The following is a 17,893-nucleotide window of genomic DNA, read 5'->3' as shown; positions in this document are numbered from 1 at the left end:
CCTTCTTACCCAAGAAGGCCTTCCCTCCACTGAGCTGCCTGTTCCATCCTCCACCTTCCACACTTTCCTCTCCTTTCCTTGTCCTCGAACTTCTGAGGCAATAGTCTCCTTTTACTGCCCTGCCTCCCTTCCCTCCCTATGCATTCCCTAATCCGGTTCTGTCTAGCTCCTGCTCTAGTCGCTTTGCTGAGACTCCCCCTCAAGGTCACTAATGGTCACCAGAATCCCAGTTCTGTGCCTCTTCTTATTCCCAGTTCCCTTCGGTCTCCATGTTGCTGTTGGCACTGTAGGTTGTGTTTTTCCTGAAACATTCTTCTCCGTTGACTTAAGTGAAACTGACCTATCTTGGTTCTGCCATTTCCTAGGAGCAGCAGCTCTGAGTTGCTCAGCAATTCTCTGACTCCCTTGCAAGGTCATTTTCTTTCCCCAGTCCCTGGAAGTAAATGTCCTCCAGTATCCACTCCTTAGGCCTCTTCTCCCTTTAAACACTCCTTTACCTGACAATCTCCTAAATCCGTATCTCTGTGCCCGCTGATGCAGCGGCATTGTGCCTGAACTCTCCCCTTTCACCTCAAATGCTGCAGGTCTAGGACCGACTTCACCACCTCCCTCCACAACCAGTCACCTCCCTCCACAACCAGTCACCTCCCTCCAAAACCAGTCACCTCCCTCCACAACCAGTCACCTCCCTCCAAAACCAGTCGTCACCTCCCCACAGCCTTATTCCTGACTTGCTGATGTGAACTCCATCAAGCTTCCGGCTACACAAAACTGAGGTTGTGAAGCCACAGTTGACTCCAGTTGGTTGCCAAACTACGGCCATTCTGCCTTCCTCGTGTCTTGCAAATTCTTCCCTTTCTTTCCTGAGACCAGCTCCATATCGCCTCATGCCTCATGCATGTTGCTTTACTGGCATCTGTTTGTACAGATACCCCCCTAGTTTAGAAATCACTCATGGCTTGAGACCCTCTAAGCCTGGTTCCTACATGTCGGGGGCAGGATGACAAAGTAACGAAAAGCACAGATTTTAGAGGCTGCGTTCTGAGTCTGCCCTACTAGGTGGTATGATTTCTTTATTAATTAATTAATTAATTGATTTTTGAGATGGAGTCTCACTCTATCACCCAGGCTGGAGTGCAGTGGCGTAATCTTGACTCCCTGCAACCTCCGCCTCCCAGGTTCAAGCAATTCTCCTGCCTCAGCCGCCTAAGTAGCTAAGATTACAGGCATCTGCCACCATGCCTGGCTAATTTTTATATTTTTAGTAGAGTTGAGGTTTCACCATGTTGGCCAGGCTGGTCTCGAACTCCTGACCTCAGATGATCCACCCACTTCAGCCTCCTACAGTACTGGGATTACAGGCATGAGCCACTGCACCCAGCTACTAGTGTGATCTTGAGTGAGCTACTTAAACTTCTTTCAGCTTTGGTTTTCAATCTGCAAAATGAGTATAATAGTCTCTACTTTGGAGGTGGTTGTGCAAATTAACAGTAATATATATAAGTCATACAAATTGTGTATAATATTGGTACATAGTAGATGTTCAGTAAATGGAAATGGTGATGGTTCTCATCATATCCAAGCTGTCACCCTTGCTTCCTCTTGGTCCCTTGCTTGCCTCCACTCTTTCTGGCTGACCGCTCTGGGAATTAACCCGGAAGGCAGCAGGCACGCATGGCTTCCTCTTCCACCAGCTTGTGATGCCCTTCCCTCTACTTCTTTGTTCATCTTACGATCAAGTTATTTTTTTTTTAATGGGAAGAGAGACAGTGGAGACCCTGTAGTCCGACACCTTCATTTACAGCTAAAGAAACTGAGGCCCAGAGAAGTTGAGAGGCGAGACCAAGGCTATGTGTCTTCTTAGCTGCAAATCAGAAGCAGGACTCAGGGCCCTGCCACGCAGCCCAGTATCCGTTCCACCATCCTCTGTGCCTCTGATTTTAGCCCTACTTGGTTTTGAAGATCTACATCAATTCTCCTGCAAGGGGAATGGTACCTCTGCTCCATCTTTCCAGCACTAACCACCTGATTTCCTCAGGTAACTTAGCTTTTGGGGGGTGTAAGTCTCCCCTCCCCAATTTCATATCCAGCACTGTGAGGTAGGGGCCTTCTCCCGACTGCCTGCAAGTGCTTAGGAAAAGCTTTTAGAGCTGACTTGGTTCATGGCTTGTGACTCACCTGGCTGGTGGAGGTGAGCTTGTGTCACATGCCTCTCTGTGGGGAAGAGCAACGCTGTCAGAAAAGTGGCTTTCAAAGGCCCCTCATTTGACCAGTGGATTGGGGGGATCATTCCTCAGTCCTGGCCCTGGGACTGGTCTTTGGCATCACTGAGCCCTGGGTTTTTCAAATCCCTGAAAAGCAGGCTCCAGGAATGTTTGATTTGGCCCCTTCTTCCCAGGATGTACAGGGAGAGCACCAGACCTTTCAACCAGGCTGGCAAAGAAGCTGCGATCCAAGTAAGACCCTCAGAAAAAGAGGCCAGCAAACCAGCCAGCCAGATAGGGACAGGGATCTGACTTGTTTGAGGGCAGTAAGTGGGCTCAAGAAGAGGTTGTTCAGGGCCTGACATCTGGCAAAGGGACTGTGTGCCATGTGGGAGTCCTGGGGACAAAAGAGTCACCTGTGACGCAGCCCCTCCCTGGCTACTTCTCATTCTTTTAGAATACAGGGAAATCTCATCCTCTCGATTCTGAAGGACTGTGATACAGTCCCAAGTAGGAAAGCCAGCTCTGAAATGATCTCAAAACCCAGAAGGTCCTAGTACCAGGAGGAGATGTGTCTGTGGTTGAGGAGAGAAAAGCGGATGACATGCCACAGGGCAGTTCTCACCCTGCAGAAAGAGAAAGAATGCTGTGCTCACTGGGTCTGCTGCCATGATCCTTGCTACCAAAAATCAAGCAATAATTCAGCTGATGCACATAGCAGGACAGAAGGCAGGCTGCATCCACCCAGAGCTGCCCTAGGTTGGATCCGCAGAGCCAACAGAAGGAAAACCCTGTGCCGAGTAGCAGGCAGTGAGGGCAGAGAGGCAGGGAGCAGACGGAGGAGGAGATCACTGAGGAGCTTGGGAGAGAGCCCCTTCACAGGGCTGGGCTGAATTGGCCAGGGTAGGAGGGAGCATATGATGTGTGATGCTGTTGTGATGCTGTTGCAGAATCATCCGGACCAAAGTTCAGCAGCCTTTCCACCCAACGCCGGATGGGGCTGGGACAGGAGTGACCGCCCCTGGCCACACCATTGGTAAGAGGGCTCAGGGAAGGGGAGAAAGCAGGATCCCACCTAGAGAAAGGCAGGAAATGCAGCTCCACCCCTGGGAACTGCCTGCCCAGTTGAGGTTCAGGGCCCATCCTATTTGCCAATTCCTCTTGCCTGAGCTCCTATCCACATAGGGTCTCCCTGAGAGTTGCTGGTTCACTAGGATTGTTCTCTGCCTCCCACCTGTGTCACCTCCCTCTGCCCTGCCTTAGTCAGTCCCTATCCTCTTCTGTCCTCTCCTCTCTCTGTGTTTCTCTTCTAGCATTTCTTCTTTTTCTTCTTCCCCTCCTCCTTCCCTCTCCCGCCTTCTCCATCATCTTTTGCTTTTATCTGATTCTGTCTCCCTACCTGTGCCCTCTTTCTTTCATATCAGCTTTCTTATTCCATCTTTGTTTAACATTCCATCTTGTTCTTAACCTTGTCCTTCTGTCTTCTCCCCTCGCCTCCTCTTCTTTTCTCCCTCTGCCCTCCCCTCTCTTCTCTCTTCTCCTTAGGTGTAGCTCTGGCTCTGTTCTCTCTCTCCTTCCTCCTGGCCTCTTTCCCCTTGGCCTGTCTCTGTTAATTGCTCGGTCTCTGTCTCACCCACTCTGTATCTCTCTGCTTCTCTCTCTCCTCCTCATTCATCGAATCATGCTCAGTGCCTCTCAAAGACGTGACCCAGGCCTACCAGAACACCTGCTAACACTCCTCCTCTCTCCCCAACGCACACAGACTACTTTCCCTTTGGCCCAAGGAAAAACTTGGTGCTACTGTAGCCATAGACGAGGCCTGGGGATTGAGGGGCTGGGACGTGGTTACATTTTTTCCTACTGCCCTCTTGGCAGTTGTCCTCCTCTCTCTTGACCAGAAGGTCATAGAAATGGCTAGTTCCAGCCCTCCGGGAGTTGGCAGGAGCTGTTGTTTACTAGGCCAGTGTTATAGTGTGTGCTGGGAGGGAGGGTTGGGCCGGGCTGTACCTGAGCTGATCACCGTGGAGTGAATGGGTTCACTAATCTGTGCCTGAAGGGAGAAATTAGGAGCTTCTCAAGTCATTTCAAGTCCAAAAGCAGCTGAGAAAGACAAACGCACACTCCTGGGGAACATCAGGACCAGTCTTGTGTCTCCCAGAGAATCAGAGACAGATCTTAGAATGCCACAGACTCTAAATCAGGATCGATAAAGACTCAGCCCAGGAGACTGAGAACAATGAGCTGGGGCCTGATTAGAAGGGTTTGCCCAGCCCCAGGGATTGGACAAGCTGTGCAAGGGGGCATCCTAGGAGGTGTGCTCTCTAAAGGACCGTGGAGGTGCTGCCTAGATGGAAACAGCTTTGGTGTTTCCTGGGCCTGTACTCCATCCATCTTTAGGAGAGTGAGTTTGAGAACCCCAGTGAAATCCACAGGTCTGCAGAGAAGACCTGGGGTTGACTGGGCACCACTTACCTCAGGGCTGGACAGAAGTGAATAATGGCCTGCATATGGCAAGGCAAGCCCCTCTAAAGTAGACCTCAGAGGAAGTAGAGGAGCATGCCTCTACTCCTCATCCCTCCTATGTCCTCTGCTTCTCTCTGCACCCCCCAGACTTGGGGCTTTGGCCTACGATCACAACTGCCATCCTGATGGCATTTCCTCCTTCCTCTCGTCCAGTTCCCAGCACGGCCTCCCCTCCTGTTTCCAGCGCCTCCAATGACCCAGTGGGATCCTACTCCATCAATGGGATCCTGGGGATTCCTCGCTCCAACGGTGAGAAGAGGAAACGTGATGAAGGTAGGGAGGAGGGAAGAGGTGTGGCTTCCCCTTTGCATGCTTTGTCCTTGGACTCCAAGCTCCGGTTTCGGCCTGGCCTCGCAGCTGCTCTGCTGTGAGATCAATTTTAGTAGCAAACCCCACGTCCCCCCACTGCCCTGCTGGCTCCTAAAGAGAGGGAGGGCGGCTGCTGGTGGGGCCATCAGCTTCACCATCTGCTCAGCAGCCCTGGCTGCCTCACCTGCCACTGGGGCTCACCCTATTGATCCCTGTGGGATGCCAGGAGGAGAAGCAAGAACCATTCACCTTGGGAAGGTTTTGGAGTTGGGGGAACAGCTGGTCTCTGACCTGAGGATGAAAGGCCAACTTACCTTGTCCTTACCTGATCCCAATCTGTCCAGAGGTGAGGGAGCGATGTCACGTGCAGCCGACCCTGGTGTCCTTTCTCTGTAATACATGTCCACTGCCCCCGGTTCAAACTCCACAGGGAGCTGGACACAGGACCCCTCTCTCCCCTTCTTCTCTATGAGTAGAGATGCCACTGCAAATCCCCCAGCCCTCTCCCTCACCTGAAGGTGCAGCCAGGCTGTTAGGCAGGGTATCAAAGGGAATGAGGACGGAAGAGGAAGAACAGAGAAGAAAAGAATTAAGGGGGAGAGTAGTGGTGACGAGCCTGGGACAAAGTGTTTTTCAAATGTTGTGACATTGGGGGTCCCTTGGTTACCATCTGGTTCTCTTCTGATGCATGAAGCGGGGCCACAGGGCTGGCAGACCTGGACCAACTGAGACACCAGTGGCTCAGGCCAGCTTCCTTCCCCCATTTTCTCATGGCCCCTGCTGGAGAAGGGGTAACCTCCTGGCCCTTGGAGGATATAGGATTTTAAAGATATTTCCCAGAAAAGAGGCAGAAGCCTCAAACAATGAGCATAAAGGGGTGACCATATATCCCATTAGCCCAGGACAGTCCCAATTGACACCTGTTGTCTCTGCATCTTGGCCAGTCAGCATCTCAGCATCTCCCTTTTCTCTCAAAAACGTCCTGTTTGGACAATAAGTTATGTGGTCAGCCCACACATAGACAAACCCTCGGTAGGGAAGCCTCGTGGAGCAAGAGGCGGAGAAAAGGGACACCGCTGAGCTGGCCTGGGCCCACAGTCCGAGATCCCGTGGCCTAGGCTGAGGGAAGAGAGCGTGAGAGGCCTGGCCCCCAGTGGAAGGGACAGCGTGGAGGGGAGGCCTAGGCCTGGCAAGACCGTGATGACCTGGCGCTGGCCTCCTTCCAGAAGCCCTAATGGCCTCGTTTCACAGGGAAACAGCTTGTCTGGCTCTATTTCTCCTTCTTCCAAAATATCCAAACCCATTTGGCTGCCACAGCCTTTGCCACTCACTAAATTTCATTGTGGTTGTTTTGGCGGCAGCCCCTGATGGGCAGGGGAGGCTGTGGAAAAGGCCTGAGGTCCCAATTCTCCCTGGGGCTCCCCATGCTCAGGCCCTGGCCAAGCTCCCTGTGACCCCGAGTGCTTTGGTAGAATCTGCCTCAAACCCTAAAGGTCTCTCCTTAACAACCAGCCCCTGTGTGTTTTAGGGGATGAGAGGCCCAGAGGCCCATGGGAGGCCACAGATGCCTCTCCGTACTCTCCCTTTTCAGTCTGAGGCTGTGACAAGGCCAGCCTTGTGGCCAACTATGCCCTCTGCTGCATGGGCTCCTGTGGACCAAGAAAGGCTGGGGGTGGGGAGGCATTGGCATGAGGCTGTGGCCACCAGGGCTGCACCTGGCTGGCCCAGAACAGGGTGCTCTCCTGGGCCACTGATCGCCTTCATTGTTTCTAATCAATTCAGTTCAGTGAACCTTTCCTGCACATCAGTTTCAAGAAAGGCTTGGTACTATAGGATCCCAAAGCAGAACAAGATATGATTCTTGTCCTTAAGGGGCTTACATTCTAGTGGGGCAGGTTCAGCATGTGAGCCAGAGAGCAGATAGGCCCATCAGTTACCGTGCTGTGATGGAGGTCTGGACAGCAGGCCACGGGAACTGGGCTGGGGAGGGAGCACACGGCCAGGAAGGGCTGCTCTTTGAGGAGGGGCCTGAGGGATGAAGAGGAGAATGTTCAGAGGCAATGGTAGCCTGCAATTCTATCTGATAGACTGAGCCTTGTGACCCGAAGGCCCTTTGGCCAGCAGCTGCAGGGCAGCTTCGGCTGGGATAGAAGGCACAAAGAGATGTGAAGGGCAGTAAGGCAGGGGAGACAGGTTAGGGCCACAGGATAGCAGGCCAAGTCTAGACCACAGAAAGAGTTTGGGCTTTTTTTTTTTTTTGAAAGCAGGAGTAGTCTGAGCAGGAAGGGACTGGAGCAGGGCTGGGTTTGGGAAGCTCATGCTCCAGCAGTGTGACAGTGATGCCACAGGGACACGTTGCAAGAAGTAGGGAAAGTCTCCAAAGCAAGAGATGATGGGGCCTCTAAGTTTACTCTGAAACATTTACCTGCTGGACCTAGCCAGGTAGCAGGAAATATCAGAGGCGTCACTCTTTTTTGGAAGGCAGTTCTCCTCCTCTTACTTACTCCTCTTGACCAATGTCAGGCCAAAGGGAGCTGTATTTTCCCTGGTGGAGGCCAGCCCTATGAGGGAGACCAGTTCTCCCTGACTTCCCCCTCCAATCCTGATCCATCAGCCCTGGGTGGGAAGGGAGAGGAGACAGCAAAGGTAGAGAGAGCTGTGGCAGCCCCTCCTCCCTTTTCCCCCACTCTGGTTGCTTCTAAGCAGCCAGGCCCGGTTCACATTAGGGAGCAGCTCAGATGATTAAGAATAGGGGAGATAATTATGTGTCAAGATGATGTAGCCCAACTCTGCAGTCAGGCCAAGGTAGCAAAGCAGCTGGCAGGCCAGTCACAGAAGGCAGCCTCGGGCATGGGCTGCAGACACCCAGGTGTGTCCTTCAGCGATTGGGCCAGGACTGCAGCAAAAGAGAACACTGACCTGGGACTGAGGGGTGTTGGGATGGGGCTGGGGCTGCTTGTTAACAGATTAGACCCTAGAGGGAGTGGAGGGGTGCATCTCCCTCCAAGAGGACCCTTGAAGACCCTGCCAGACTGGCCCTCCTTTGGCCTCAAGCATGTGGCATCTTCCTAGAATTGTCATGCCCCGAGGGCAAGCTGTGAACCTCTTTGTCCTCCAGGAAGCTGCTCCGGCTTCTGCTCTGGGTACAGTTCGGCCTATTCTCCAGCTCTAACAATGTCACAGTGATGGGCATTAGTGAGGACAATCACTGCAGTGCGTGCTGGCATTATTGGAGACAATCTCAGCAGTAGTTACTGGTGTCCCCAGTGATAATGCCCAGAACATTATTGGCATTGGCACTCGGAATATGGACAGCATTATTAGTATCTGCAGCAATCATTTCCGTGGGGATATTAGGAAAGGGCTGATCAGCTGTGACTCTGGGGAGAAACTGGCAGTGACTGTGAGCCTGTTTGAGACCCCTTCCCATGCCTTGGCCTTTGAGAGTATGGAACCCCTCCCTGATTTTCCTTTGAGAAATGTGCTGGTCAAGAAGCTTTGACCCTCATCCCAAGAGCCCAGGAGCTCCCAGAATGAGACAGGTAGACAGTCCAGAGGGATGTAGACAGGCCCAGTTCACAGGCCCCTTCCTCATCTGTAGACAGGTCAGATGAGGAAGTTATATTCTGAAGCACTCAGAAGACAGGCTGTCCATCAGTCTGAAAAGGTAGGATGCCCATTCGTATCATGTAAAAGTCTTCACTTCTTCTTAGCCGTAATGACGGGTGGGCATATTAGTGCTGGATTCCCTGGGCCCTTTGAAGGGATGCCAATTCCCTGAACACTGTGTGAGCTGGTTTATGTGGCTGGAGGAGAGAGATTCTTGTATTGCCCTATCTACAATCAGGCTGAAAATTGGAAATTCTTCACCTTCACCCAGTTGCTTTCGACTGGGGCCCAAAACGTTGCTGTTCATCGGTGGTGGTGTTGAAGCACAGAGCAGTTACATAGCTTGTCCAAGAGGCCAAATGAAGTCATATGGTGACAGTCTACTGACCTCTGTGAGGGAGGTGTGTTGGGATCATCCTTTGAGGTGTGGGATTGCAGGGGGCCGTGAATTTGCATTCCATTAATTAGGTGCACAATGAATTGTGCCGTTGAGCGGTGCCAAGCTGGTGCAGTTGTGCGTTTGCCGGCAGGGCAGGTTGCATGGCTGCAAAGGGCCAAGCCCTGTCACTGCCTTTAATAGCTCCCTTCTGCTTTGGATGAAGCCATAACTGTAAGAAGCAGTTTATTTCCTTAGTTAGCTCCCCTCCTAGAGGTCCCCAAGACTGTTGCTCAAGTTAGACTTGGAGCAAATGAGAGGAGTCAGCTGTGGAAATCAACAGCACCTGCTTTCCCTAGGAGCCTGGCTTGAGGCAAGAGAAGGCTGCAGAGACTCCCACCAGGAAGGAAGGCACAGGGGAGGAGTGAGCATGCCATCCCTGGAACCGGGCATCGATGGGTGGTGGGGCTTAGTGGGAACAAATGTGGGCTCTGGAGTGAGCACAGCAGAGTCTGAATCCTGGTGCCCCTACCTAGCTGGGCAAGTCACCTTCACTGGCTCAGTCTTCTCCTCTGTAAAATGGAGCCCGAAATGGCACTTCCTTCCTGGGGACTGTGGAGAGGATTTCATGAGATCATGAATTTAGTGTTGAGCTGACTTTATCTTGGAAGATGCATCCTTGTGTATCTGGGAAAGGAAGCCTAATTGGCAGGTTTATGTTTCATGGGGAAGCGAAGTTGTGTCAGGAAGAAATTTATCTGGGCACAGGCTCCCTAACCTTGGTGCGGCTCCTTGGAACTAGAGCAGACGTTAGTGGATGCTGGATTAGCTAACCTGGATGGGACCGGTGCAGTGGAGGAAAGGCATCCTCATATGGGGGATCGGGAGGACCTTGGTCCATTTCTACCTGTTCATCTGCTCTGTGGTTACCCACTTGGGCCACGTGTCATCTTTCAGCCTCCACAGGCATTTTAGATGTGTATAAATAAATAGAAGATCCCCTTCTTTTTCTGACATGCAGGCATCTTTCCCTCTATTCATCTATGTACATTTCTGCTCCCACATGCAGCTTTATTTATTTACCTTGGAAAATGTATGTTTGTTTTATGAACCCAAATGTAATTTTTTTACAGTTTGTGCAAGTGTGAGTATGCATGTGTTCTACCACTCTGAGACCTTTGGGTGTAAGGGGATGGGAATGTCATGCGCTGGGAAGGTGCGCATTTACCTGGGTAGTATATGTGCTTGGAGACAGTGCCAGGTGTGACTGTGTGAGCAGGGAGAACTTGGAGCCAGGCCTGCGTGTGTGGAGCACCTGAGGTCCCTGGCAGAGGCATCACCCTGCTTTCCGCGGATTAATGGAGGGGCTGTCCCTCCAGGGGTGGCCTAGGGCTCAAGGCTACGGAGACTGAGGCCCTGACAGCCAGGCTGTGTGGGAGCTGCAGCTCAGAACCCTTGTCACCCCTAGAAGAGGAGCCTGGTCTCCCGATGTTGGGGTCCTTCCCCCAATCTTCTGCCTGCCTGTCTTTCGGGATCTCTCAGTGTTTGTCTGTCTCTTATTTGCTCTAGTCGAGGTATACACTGATCCTGCCCACATTAGAGGAGGTGGAGGTTTGCATCTGGTCTGGACTTTAAGAGGTATGAGGGCCAGAGGGAACATGGTGTGGGGGTGAAGGGAAATTAGCTTTGGGGTGGCGGTTAGAGAACATTCAGCGAGTGGGTTCCTAAGGGCCAGAGAGTGGAAAAGGAGGAGTTGGCTCAGGCTTCCACTGGGAAACCAGGAGGCTAATAGCATCTCAGGGCCTGGATTACTTCTGCCTTGGGCCACTGATGGGGTTTAGGGGCTGAGGCCCCGGTGGCCTGGAGGGTCAGGCACTCACTGGATGGGGGGTACTTTTTCCAGCCCTTGGAAAAACAAAGAGCAGATCGGGTAGTAAAACAAAAGCAAAGGAGACCTGGAAGCACCTGACAGCCCTAATTCATCACGGCCCAAGTTTTTTCCTGTGTTCCCATTATATTTGTTTGTAAAAGTGGAAATCAATTTTGAAGGTAATTTTCTGGAAAGAATGGAAGGGAGGTGGGAGGGCCGGATAAGGCAGAGATGGTAAAAGGAAAAATTTAGGCCAGGCACAGCCCAGGGGCAGCTCTTGGCAAGGTGAAAGAAAATTGCATATTCAATCTCCATCCATGAATCTCCCTCACTGCTGCCCGCCTCCTGCTTGAAAACAATGAAGGCTTTTTCCCAATGCTGGGCAGGGCCTCAGTATCAGCCTCACTTTAACTTCAGGGTCATTAATTCCCTGATTATTGAAGGAGAAGAGAGGGTTGCAGCATCGTCAATTCCAAAGGCACCCCCCCATGTGACTGGGCACTGGCTGGGGTGGGGTCGGGGAACCCAGGGCAAAGTGAGGTGCTGTTTGAGAAGGGGGTGGGGAGAGAGGAAATGGGGGAGCCACTGGACTGGGGGGAAGGAAGCCAGGAGGAGGGTGGAAGAAGGCAGTCATTACTGCATACCTCTGTTGTGTTGTTATTGCAAATTAAAAGTAGCATGTTCCACTCCACAGCTATCTTTGGGGAGGGAGGGGCACCGAGGGAGGTGGGGGATCTTATCATTGCTTCTTCAGCAGACCAGCCGTGGTGTCACCGTGTGAGGTGACATTTGAATTTACAATTCCGCTGAGAAAAGCCATTAATTCACAAATTAACATTTCTCCCTCTCCCTCTCTCTTTAACACTCTCTCCCTCTCTCACATGGATGTGCAAGCAATTGAAAAGACAAAGGAAATAGCCTTAAGGAAGAGACTTTACTGCTAGTCTGTCTGTGCTGAGATTGCTCCCCCTGCTTCCAGATAGATAAACCAATTACCTGAGCAGCTCTGCACCCTGGCCGCCCGCGATCGCCTCCTTTTGTAGGCTGCCTCCATGGCTGGATTACACTCGGTGTATCTCATTAATGTAAACTAGGTGCGCCCTGGTCACCCAGCTCTCTTCCCCGCTCTCCTTCTGGAGGGGCAGCGGGAGAAGGACTGGGGTCAATAAAGGCAGGCAAGGAGGACCCCGAGGAAGACCAGAGGCTGCCACTGCCTGGCTTCCCAAGCCCTGGGCACATAGGTGCAGCCTGCTGTGTTGGCTGAGGCCGATGGGGGAAGTCAGTGGGTGAGTGCTGCTTGGTGGGCTTGCTCTGAACTGAGTGAGGGCTGGGTATGGCCCAGGGCAGAGGCAGGAGCCAGAGCCTGACTCTCTCGGTCGCCTTTTGGTCCAGATGCAGGGGGCTGGCAGAGCCAGAGAGGGACCTGAGCGCTCCCTGCGTGGGAAGAGCTTGGGGAAGTTTTGCTGAGTACGCACTATTTTAGTGGGATGGGATTTAGCCTGAGGGAGCTTGGAGAGAGGCTGAGGAGGGCCCAGAAGACATGGCGAGGTTGCACCATATTGGGTAAACAAAAATCCGGCACTTGGGCACAATTATGTCTGTTTACTACCTAATACACACGCACACAGCCATCTGATTCTTTTCCTAGAGAAGACTGGGGAGAAGAAGCTGGCTCCCAGGGTTCTAAAGTTGGGCAGGGAATTGCAGGGTCTCTCTCTCTGCTTTTGCTCTCCTCCCAGACCCTGGTTCAGCACTGTAAGAAGGCATTTTTGCTGGCAGAGGGCAGCCGAGCAGAGGAGTTTTGCTCTTGTTGCCCAGGCTGGAGGGCAGTCGCACGATCTTGGCTCACTGCAACCTCCACCTCCCAGGTTCAAGCGATTCTCCTGCCTCAGCCTCCTGAGTAGCTGAGATTATAGGCACCTGCCACCATGCCTGGCTAATTTTTGTATTTTTAGTGAAGACCAGGTTTCACCTGTGGGCCAGGCTGCTCTTGAACTCCAGAACTCAGGTGATCCTCCCACCTCAGCCTCCCAAAGTGCTGGGATTACAGGCATGAACCACTGTGCCAGACCTGAGTTCATGCTTCTCTAAGGAGAGGTGCTCTGTGGATTACTGGTGGGATTCTGTGATTTCACACACTGTACTACCTAGTACATCACAGACTCTGCCCTCCCTAGGAGATAGGCCCTGTGAAAGTCCAGAAACCAAATACGTATGATGGTATCTGTCTGTCTAGACCAATGCCTGAGTTTAACTGCATTGACTCAACCTACGTTCATTTTCCAACTCATACCCAAAACCTGGTTAATGTACGCGCAGTCCAAGAAAGAGCTGAGGTTCAAAGGTCAGCACTCACCAAAACATGGGAAAAAAACCTCCATATGTGAACACACATTCATTGCTATGATTATATCTTCCTAGTAACCAAGGAGATTAAACTGTTCATACCTGAGGAGGGAGTATTTCTATCGTAGTTGGATCACATATTTTAGCCAAACCCCCTGGGTAGAGTTGGCCATGAGCCTGCTGAATATTGACCATGTCATTATCCAGAGGTAGGTGTAGGTTCTGTCGATGTTTCAGTAGGAGCTTAATCTTGGGCCCTGTGCATGGGCGACTTGTATTTTTTTGTGGAGAAGCACAGGGGTTTAGCCCTGGCTGTGTGGATGGACCTAGGTGCATGCATCTGCACATAAGTCCTTGCCAAACCACCAACTACCTTTGCTTCCCAACTAGTTAATGCTGTTGTGGATGAAGAGTTTCATCCGGTTGTTTGGGGAAGTAGTTTGAGATTTAGCACAAAAGAGTATATATTTTTTTCATAAAGTGCCAGAAATTCAGAGCAGAGAGGTCAATTCCACTCTCCTAGGAGAGAATGGACAGAATGGCCCTAGAGAGGGCTGTATGTGTCCATCCACCACTGGAAATTGGGGTGGATGTGGTGCAGGTACCGCTGTCTCAGCAAAGGCTGTCAGGTACTCCTGCCCAGCTCCACGTTTGCACCCTCGTGGATGAGCACCCTTCTTGTCAGATTACATCTTCAACTTCCTAGTCTTTCACTTGGCAACTGCCTTCCAGCCCTGCAGGTAGGCACTGTTCTCCCCCACTGGCAAGGGTGCCAAATGGGAAATCCGCTGCCTCAGCTCTGCCCTTCTTCCCCAAGCACAGGCTATAGAAGAGGAAGGAGGAGATGGGTGCCGAGGCTGTCCCTGTGCCCTGCTGCTCCTGAGTTCTCCTCCTGGGGCGCCTCCTTCTCTGCAGACAAGCAGGCAGCTGAGAAGGGCAGGCAGCCGACATGGGGGACCCATTGGAAAAAGGGTTTGGTGAGGATGTAGGCTGGGGAGACCCTAGACCCCTGCCTGCAAGCAGAATGGTCCTGGCAGCCTCCTTGACCACTGCTGCCCACCCTGGAGCCCAGGAAAGGACCCCTCCTGCCCTGCCTTCCTCAGGGCCATGGTGGCCTTAGGGCTCTCTGGGACCCTCTCCATTCTGCCTATGGGGGCGGAAAGGCATAGAGGGCTGGGGGAGGGCTGGGCCTGGCTCAGGGGCTGTGAGACAGATCACGAGCCTCAGAGCCGAGTTGCAGCAGAGCCAGTAATTCAAACCATCCTGACCCTTCGGTGAACCCAAACCTGCTGACCTTGACAGCACTAGACAAGAGAGGCCTCACAAACCTCAACCTGCACGGAGGCCTGGCCTTCCCTCCCTTCCGTTCTTGGAGCCCAGTGGCCCGTCCTCCAGGTGGCTCCTAATTTGGCTGCCCCCATGAAATGTCAGCATCCCCTCCCTCCCTGAGGCTCTGCCTGCCGGCTTCAAAGCACCCTTTGTGCTCCTCTGTACTGGAGACAAATGTGTGGGCATCTCCTGGGGACCTTTCCAGGACTGGGGCTGGGGCTTCCTCTTGCGGGCAGGGCTTTTCCACCTTGCCATTCTCCTTCTGCCCCAGGCTTCACCTTTTTCAGGAGGACTGGGGGCAGTGTATGTGTGTGCGTGTGTGTAAGGTCGGGGTACACACAGGGGCAGGGGTAGAATGTGATCCAGACTGCAGACAAGGGGAGGGAAGAGAAGCCAGTGGAAAGCAGCTCCAGGAACCTGCATTAAAGTAAATGCAGTTTATGAAGTTTACGCTTTCCTCCTAGGGAGAGCTGGATTCCATCCAACAGCCTCCCAGAGCCTGCCAACCAGCTCCTGAAGCAGAAAGTGCGAGCAGGAGAGTGAGCAAGCCAGGGATAGAGGCAGAGATGCACGGACACACTCACACACACGCTCTGGCTCACACAGACTTCCCTCGGCCCGGGCAGCCTGGGCAGCTGGGATGGAGGCATGCAGGCAGTGGTTTGCCGGGAGTGACTCCAGGAGCCGTTCTTTTCCCTCCTTTCTTCCCCCCTCACCTGCCATCTCCATCTCTCTAGGCAGAGTGCCTAGCATGGGCACTTGGGCAGTGTGGGCACCTGGGTGGGCTGGCGGTGTAGGAAGCCGAGGGCACTGTGGGCCACCTGGGGCAGAAAGCTTGCGGGAGCTGCCTGGGCGAGGGGCAGTGCGGGTGGCCTTGGACAGTGGGTATGTGGTCTAGGCAGCAAAAGGGACCAGAATGCCACACCAAGGAACCTCTAGTGATTCTTTTTTTCTTCTAATGCTGGGGATCCGTTTTTCTCTGGCATTTTGGTCCGAACCACGTGGGTGCCTTACAGCTACTGAAGTTGGCTATTGGAGTCTTTTAAGGAGAAATAGAGACCATGTTTTTTTCCTCCTAATTCAAAGGAAATAAGTGGTTGACGAAGTTGAAGTTTGAAACCTCACAGGGGGACTTAAAAGCAAGTTGGAGTATTGGAGTATCTGTTCTTCTGGACGCTTCCTCACATGCACAAGCACATGGGTTCATGTGTATGTGCACTAATAATGTGACAGAGGGCCAGGACCCTTGACTTTAGATGAAAGGGGAGTGTGGGGGAGAAAATGCCTAGAGAGGAAGTCCGAAGCACGGGCCTTTACTCTGGCCTGTGGGCTTGGTACCATCATGTCGCTTGCCCCTGTGGCTTCTGCACCATACCTCCGCTGGGGACAGACAGTGAGAAGTCTATCTCCCTTCTCTTTCTGGGAACTTCGTGTCTCCATTAAGTTCTGCCAGGAACTAAGACAGAGGAGGATGACAGAGGTAGAGCCATCCAAAAGCAGAGAATGGGGAGAAGAGGGTGGAAGGAAAGCGCAGGATAATCAGAAATTGCTGACTGCAGAGGACGCCTTGGGAAGGCAGGAGGTGCTAGGCACAAGAGGCAGAAACTGGCCATGGATGGCGTTGGTCCTTTCCCCCTTCTGCTGTCTCCCTTCCCCTCCCTCCCCTCTTCCCTCCACACATCTTTATTGGTTCTGGTAATAGCGTTGATTTGCATGTCAGGCAAAGCCTTGCTACACACACAAAAAGAAAACCCCAGCCGTGGCGGTGTGGCAGTGTCAGCTCTCGCTGTTGTTCGACAGTGTAAAATTAAATTAATAAAGCCCCCAACACAGGAAAACATAACAGGAAATTAATGGCCTTTACTGTCGCTCTGATGCAGTCATTTGCAACCCTGCTTTCCGCACCAAAGACTTCATAAATGCAAGCAGTTTCTCTAAACAAGCATACTTAGGGCGGCCTGCTATGTAATTTTTCGCCTTGCTTGTGTCCTTTGAGCTAACAAAGCCCCCTTTCCTCTTGGCTCCAGAGATTTCTAACTGGTTCTGGCCCCTGCTGGAGCCACATGGGGACAGCACCAGGCAGAAGGCTTCACCCTCTCCCTGAGAGCCCAGAGAAGGCTAGGGAAAGGTTAGGGTCCCAGGAGCCGGACGCTCTGTGAGCCCTCCTTTCACACCAGCCTTTGCACCAGGCCAGGACTGCACACCCAGTAATCCCAGGCGGGAAAGTTCATCGCCTCGAGGAATTCCCCTAAACCCACTCCAGGCTAACCCCTCTCCTTCCTCCCCTGGATCTGTCTTCCCTCTCCCATGACCCGTGTGTTCCCTTCCTGAGGCATCTGGCCTTCAGCTCCCTCCTCCTTGTCGGTACCCTCTCTCCCTCATTCCACTTCTTCATACATGGGTTGTACGCAACCAGGCTGACTGTGACTTGGCAGTGGGTCCCATGCTCTTTTCTGCAGGTAACCGGGGGGCTAAGTTATTCAAAGCAAGGAAAATAAATGTGCTGGTCCAGTTCCCTGGGGTTCTAGGTTTCCTCCATATCTCCCTCTTCTCTACAGGTTGGTTAGGAAATGCCAGGGCCCTAAGGGGCCCCTCAGACCATCCCTCTGTCCTCGGGCAGTTTTCAGAGAGCTAAGATTCCTTGACTGCTTTGGTGTGTACATAGGTGAGACATTGAGGAAACTGACATCTTCTCTGGGGATCTTTGTATCAGTGTGGGCCCAGGCGCCCACTGTGTCGGGAGCTGTGAAAGGAGCAGAGAACCGGGATGTGGCTCTCAGGAGCTTGCAGTCTACTGGGGAAGGCAAGGCTACGTCACTCAGACAATTGGCTGTTGGTTAAATGCCCAGCCACGTGGCTATGTGTTCCATAGGAATCTGGGGAAGTGGGCTAGAAGGGCAAGCAGGAAATGGGGCTTGAGCCTGGGAGTGGCTGAGATTGAGAGAGGCCTTGGCTGGGCTGAATGGTGATAAGGCAGAGTGTGAGATTCTTAAGGGTCATCCTCTCTTATCTGCCACCCACCATAGAACTGTCTCCTCCAGCAGTTCTGCCTGAAGGGCCACAGCCCTGCCTGGACATAGATCAGAGATAGACAGCGGCCGTGGTTTGTTTATGGCACTGCTTTACACTGAGTCAGTCATGTGGGCTGAGGGAAAGGCATGGGACATGGGATCCAAATGTCCAGATGTGAGTCCAGCTCCACTCCCTACTTGTTCTGGGACCTTTGGCTCATTACATCATATCTCTGAATCTCAGTTTCCTCATCTTTAAAATAGGAGTAATGGCATTTGCCACATCGAATGGTGGTAGTGGTAAAGCTCTCCATTC

The 17,893-nt window shown here is 52.5% G+C and overlaps 1 protein-coding gene across 5 annotated transcripts in view; it reads left to right on the top strand.

The window, feature by feature from the left end:
• PAX2 (paired box 2) overlaps positions 1 to 17,893 on the top strand; it is an 84,063-nt gene that overhangs the window by 30,993 nt on the left and 35,177 nt on the right. For all 5 annotated transcript variants that reach the window (XM_037739526.1, XM_017531238.2, XM_037739528.1 and 2 more), the window contains exons 4-5: positions 3,155 to 3,240; positions 4,881 to 5,000. In XM_037739526.1, the coding sequence (XP_037595454.1) occupies positions 3,155 to 3,240; positions 4,881 to 5,000 (206 nt within the window). The remainder of the gene's footprint in view (positions 1 to 3,154; positions 3,241 to 4,880; positions 5,001 to 17,893) is intronic.

Source organism: Cebus imitator, unplaced genomic scaffold (genome assembly GCF_001604975.1).
Source record: "Cebus imitator isolate Cc_AM_T3 unplaced genomic scaffold, Cebus_imitator-1.0 Scaffold71, whole genome shotgun sequence".
NCBI lineage: Eukaryota > Metazoa > Chordata > Mammalia > Primates > Cebidae > Cebus > Cebus imitator.
Note: the sequence above shows the minus strand (reverse complement) of the source record. Positions and strands in the feature narration are given on the sequence as shown.